The following is a 5,850-nucleotide window of genomic DNA, read 5'->3' as shown; positions in this document are numbered from 1 at the left end:
GCGCCGGCGATCCGCGTCGCGCGACCGCCGCGTATCGTTCTGTGTTGACAAAATAATGAGTGAGATTTCGAACGAGAATATCAACAGCGAATTTGACGAGATATACTTTAAAATTATACTTATTCCTGAACATACCGCCCGCCTCGAATGTATACATTCGAAAGGAGTTAGAAATGGTTTTGACAACGATAGAATACATAATGAAATAAACGCTGTACAATGAATATCGGTATCCGGTTGAGATTTCACTAACAAAGAACGTTATGGTATCGCTTATAAAGACGAGATTCCGCCCGCCATGACGGAATCTTTTAATTCTTCGGTATTAATCGCGACAGGTAAGAAGCATAGTTTCACGATCGGACGTTTATATTCGGAACGAGAAGTTTTGACCGTGACAACTCGCGTCAGGCCATCATCTCCCGGATAACAAGCGATAATTCGTCCAAGTTCCCATTGGCTTGGCGGGGCTAAGGGATTGCGCACTAGGACTATTTGGCCGACTTTAGCCAGTCGCTGTATAACGCGCCATTTTGGGCGTTGTTGAAGGGAGTGCAAGTAATCGCTTGACCATGACCGCCAAAACTCTTCCGTCAGACGTTGAATCATTTGCCAACGCGACAATCGATTCTCGTTTAAATCGAGCACGCTTGGTTCGGCGGGAGCGATAAGAGGGGTACCGATCAAGAAATGACCAGGCGTTAACGCGTGATAATCATCAGGATTATCGGAAACGGGAGCTATCGGACGGGAATTTAGGCAAGCTTCAATGCGGCAAAGAAGTGTGGTCATTTCTTCAAAGGTTAATGTGTGGAGGCCTATGCAACGCTTTATGTGGTGTTTCACGCTCCGAACACCGGCCTCCCACAGTCCGCCGAAATGGGGTGCGGCTGGGGGTAGGAACTGCCACGCGGTTCCATCGGTAGCGAGCCGATTTCGAAAACTTGGATCGCGAATTGCTTTTGCGTGAGCTTCGGACAATTCTCGGTTAGCGCCATGAAATGTTGTTCCATTGTCTGAGTACATGGACTGCGGTAGTCCTCGGCGGGAGACAAATCGCTGGTACGCCGCAATAAAGGTCGGCGAACTATAATCGGAAACAAGTTCTAAGTGTATAGCCTTGGTCGTCAGGCATACGAACAACGTAATATAAGCCTTTTGCGATTTGTGTCCTCGGCCGGGCGCGGTTCGGACAGCGATTGGTCCAGCGTAATCAACGCCGGTATGTATAAATGCGCGAGCGGCACGGTTAACTCTCGCGTCCGGTAGATCGCCCATGAGTTCGACAGGTTTTTTAGCGCGCTCACGAGTGCATTGTACGCACTGATACAGAACGGCACGGACGGTAGCGCGAGATCGGATAATCCAAAATTCATTACGTAATGAAGCGAGCGTTAATTGAGGACCAGCATGTAACGTTCTTAGATGATGATGCTGAATAATAAGAATTAACAATGGGTGTGCTCGTAATACGAGCGGATTTTTTGTCGCTTCTGGAAGGCATGCATGACGGAGCCGTCCTCTGATACGAAGAAGTCTGTCAGCGTCAAAATAAGGATTGAGTGCAGATAAGGAACTGGTTTTTGGTAACGGAAGTTGCCGTTGTAAAGTCGAGATTTCAATAGGAAACATCTCTGACTGCATAACCTGGAGCCAGTAATGTTTGGCTTTCTGAATCTCTTCGGGAAGCAGACTCGCTGGTGTAGGCGAGGCGCTTTTAGAGGATCGGAGTCGATTAAGAAAACGGTAAAGGTAAGCGGTAATTCGGAGCAATCGAGGCCACGAGGAATAACGTGATGCGAGATTCCAACGAGGGGTCGAATGTAAGGAGTGAATAGGTGGTTGAGAACGCTGTTCAAGGGTGGTATCAGATGGTATCGAGAGATCGAAAGTCGGCCAAGACTCTGGAGATTGACAAAGCCATGAAGGGCCTGCCCACCATAAATTATAATTTGCGAGAGCATCGGGAGCTAGACCGCGAGAAGCGCAATCGGCAGGATTGTCCTGAGTTGGGACATGACGCCAATAAATTCCAGGAAGCAAGGACTGAACGATCGAAACGCGATTGGCAACGAAAGTTTTCCATCGAGACGGAGACTGCCTCAGCCAAGCGAGTGTGATCGTTGAGTCGGTCCAACAGTGACATTCGATGCTCGGAAGTTGAAGAGCAGAACGCGCATAATTAACTAACCGAGCGAGAAGAAGCGCAGCTGACAATTCCAATCGGGGAACGCTGATCGTTTTAAGAGGTGCCACTTTCGATTTTGCGATGAGAAGAGAGATGGTAATTGAGCCATCGACATTAACAACGCGAAGGTAAACAACTGCTGCAAAGGCCATAGTTGAGGCATCGGAAAAGCCATGAAGTGCGCTGTGCAGAGTATGGGATCCATGCGTCGTCCAGCGCGGAATACTGAGAGCCTCGAGACACGGTAATTGGTGGTGATAATTTGCCCAGTAGTCGAAATGTTCACATGGAATTTCATCGTCCCACTGACATTGGAGCGACCACAATCGTTGCATGAATATTTTCGCACCGATGATGACGGGAGTAGCCCATCCCATCGGATCGAAAAACTTAGCGATAGTCGAGAGAACAGTTCTTTTGGTTTTTCCCGGCAAAGACGGGAGAGATACGCGAAGTTGAAACGCATCGAGCTTCGGATTCCAAATGACTCCTAATACTTTAAGGTGCTCATCGTCTTGAAGGACTTTGTGAGTGGCTAGTCCATGATCGGCAGGATCGAGGTCTGACAAGAGATCTGTGGAATTACTTGCCCATTTTCGCAGACGAAAGCCTCCTTTAGCGAGAAGCGCGATTAATTGGTCGCGCGTTTGCCGTGCAAGGATGCGATCATCGGCTCCGAACGCGCAATCATCGACGTATGTCTGATGACGGAGAACCGGGACGGCTAATGGAAATTGGGCACCGTTATCTTCAGCGAGTTGGTCGAGCACTCGAAGAGCGAGATATGGAGCGGCGGCAGTGCCGTACGTCACAGTGAGAAGACGGTAGTCGCGAACAGGTTCACTGGGAGAAGAGCGCCATAGAATGCGCTGATAATCAGTATCGCGGAAGTCAACTAATATTTGCCGATACATTTTAGCGATATCGGCGGTAAATACGTAACGATGTTGGCGCCACTGCATTATGACAGCGGCCAAATCCCTTTGAAGTTTAGGTCCGATAAACATGTTATCGTTTAGCGAGGTTCCGTTAGTGGTACGGCAGGAGGCGTTAAAAACAACCCGCAGCCGAGTGGTTGCACTGCTGTCACGTAAGACAGCGTGGTGCGGTATATAATAACTTTGATCCGTATGAACAATTTCTGTCGGTGGACTTTTAATCATATGACCGAGGTTTTCGTACTCCGCGAGAAAGTCGTGATATTCGGAAGCGATAGATGGGTTGCGTCTGAAACGTTGCTCTAGGCGGTAGAGGTTCGATTCGGCAATGAAACGAGATTCTCCTAACGAGATTGGTGGTCCGGTTTTAAACGGTAATCTAACAATGTAGCGTCCTTGAGGAGTGCGGGAATGGGTAGCGAGGAAGTGCTCTTCACACTTTCGCTCGTCAGGGCTGTGGCGTTGGGGCTGAGGGACTTCTTCAGTCTCCCAGAAACGACGAAGGTCGAGATCTAACGCTTCAAGGACAACTCCGTGATGCGCGATCTCAGAAATCGAACAATTGGTCGAAGACGATGCGATTGGACCTGAAATAATCCAACCGAGAGTGGTATTTTGCGCGGTAGGCTCCATTTCGGAACCTTTTCGAACACCATCGAGAACAAGCATGCCGAATAAGTCCGCTCCGATTATCATATCAATCGGGTCGGTACTCATGGGGTCACTATCAGCTAATTGGAGTCCGTCGACATGGTTCCACGTGCACATAGTGCTTATTCGATTCGGCAGATATTTTGTCAACGATCGAAGAATGAGCGCGGTCGTTGAATAAGCGGGTTCGTCGTAATTCGCCGGCGTAATGGTAATGTGGGCAGCATGCCGGACAACGGATTGCATCTCGCTGATGCCGGTGACGAAAATCGAACGATTTAATTTTGGGAGTCGTAAACGTTGCGCGAGCGATTCGGTAATAAACGTAGAAACGGAGCCTTGATCCAAAAGTGCGCGTACAGTCGTAAAACGTCCAACAGGCGAGTAGACTTTCACACGGGCAGTCGCGAGCAGAATATTAGAATTCGGCGCGACGGTTTTCGATAGTAAATGCGACGTGACTTCGTTTACAATTTTGCTTATCGCCGGTGGTGACTCAGTTTTATCCGGCTGAGTCGAGTTATCGAAATGTAACAACGTGTGATGACGTTTATTACACTGGCGGCATACGCGAGAATTTGAACAATCTTTGACAGAATGCTTACTACTAAAGCAGTTTAAACATCGTTTTTGCTGTTTAATAAAATCGAAACGTTGGGAGGGTGTTTGTTTTAAAAATGTAGAACATTGGTATAATAAGTGATTGGCTTTGCACCACGGACATGCGAACGAAACGGTAGACGCGGTATGCGCCGCGAGAGTTTTTCCTTTAGAGGTAGCGGATGGCTTTTCTTTTGGAGGTGGTGCAATCGCCTCGAGCGCGCGAATTCGAGACTCGAGAAATTGATCGAGTTCATTATAACGCGGATATTCTACAGTATCACCGAGCTTGAGTTCCCAAGCCTTACGCGAGTATTTGTCAAGTTTTTGTGCAACGAGCAAAACAAGCAAATCATCCCAATGTTCGACAGGACGGTTGAGATTCCTAAGCGCTTGTATCGCTTTGTTGGTTTGGTCGCGAAGCTGACGAAGGTCATGAGCGGTTTCTGTTGTGAGCAACGGCAAATTCAACAGCGATTGTAAATGTGTGGTAACGAGACGACGTGTGTTGTCGTAACGAGAGACCAGAATTTTCCACGCGATATCGAAATTATGATTGGTTACCGCGAGGTGGTCAAGCGCGTCACTTGCATCCCCTTTTACACATGAGCATAAATAATGTAAGCGATCGACATTTGACAAACTATGATCGTTGTGAATCATCGATTGGAATTTATCGCGAAAACTTTCCCATTTGTCGATGCTCCCGTCGAAGGTTGGTAGGTTGATCCTCGGAAGATGCGACGCGGTTCGGAGTACATCACGAAAGCCACTTACGTTTTGTGATGAAGTAGCGGGAGGGGTGCGGGATTCGTAGCTCTCTAATACCTCCGCCATGTAGTCGGCAGCCTCGTGGTAGCAGTCCTCACATTCCAGAAGCGAATTCTTCGTAAAGTAGGCATGCGATGCTCTGTCTTCATCGTCCGCAAGAAGCACGATTCGACTGTCGAGCTCCTGGCAAGTGGTAAAGGCTTCCTTCAAGGTGACGAGACGTTGACGCGTTACCGCAGGTGTCATTTTGGCTTGCCCCAGCTTCTTGTAATTGGCGAGCGCCCGGGATACGAAACCCATCTTCTGGGTTTGTAGAGACAAAAGCTGCTCGAAAGATGTCGAGGTGTCCATATCGACGATCGTGATTCGGAATTTGAGTGTTCGGAAGGCCAGTAATTCTCCTTGGCGACGATCCGGCTCGAAGGACCAGAATGTTTCGGTTTGCGTTGGTAAAACCTTGTATCAAAGGCTCGCACACCAAGGCGGTAATTTTCGGAAGAATCCCTCTTGTATTCGTTAAATTAAATCTTTATTATCCGAGTCACAGTTATACGTAAGGTGTTATAAGCGAGGCGCACAGTATTTCGATCTGTATCGATTGGTGTCTGGAAGCCTACTCACCCGCGGAAAGAGAGCGAATGCGCGGAGCGCTCATTTAGGGGAATCGCGCCGGCGATCCGCGTCGCGCGACCGCCGCGTATC

The 5,850-nt window shown here is 48.6% G+C and overlaps 1 protein-coding gene across 1 annotated transcript; it reads right to left on the bottom strand.

Moving 5' to 3' along the window:
- Nucleotides 1-273: 273 nt before the first annotated feature.
- On the bottom strand, nucleotides 274-5,499 carry LOC105669900 (uncharacterized). Its single transcript, XM_012363097.2, has one exon. The coding sequence runs from the start codon at nucleotides 5,497-5,499 to the stop codon at nucleotides 274-276; it is 5,226 nt and encodes a 1,741-aa protein (XP_012218520.2).
- Nucleotides 5,500-5,850: the final 351 nt, after the last annotated feature.

This window comes from Linepithema humile, chromosome 1 (assembly GCF_040581485.1).
Source record: "Linepithema humile isolate Giens D197 chromosome 1, Lhum_UNIL_v1.0, whole genome shotgun sequence".
Classification (NCBI taxonomy): Eukaryota; Metazoa; Arthropoda; class Insecta; order Hymenoptera; family Formicidae; genus Linepithema; species Linepithema humile.
Note: the sequence above shows the minus strand (reverse complement) of the source record. Positions and strands in the feature narration are given on the sequence as shown.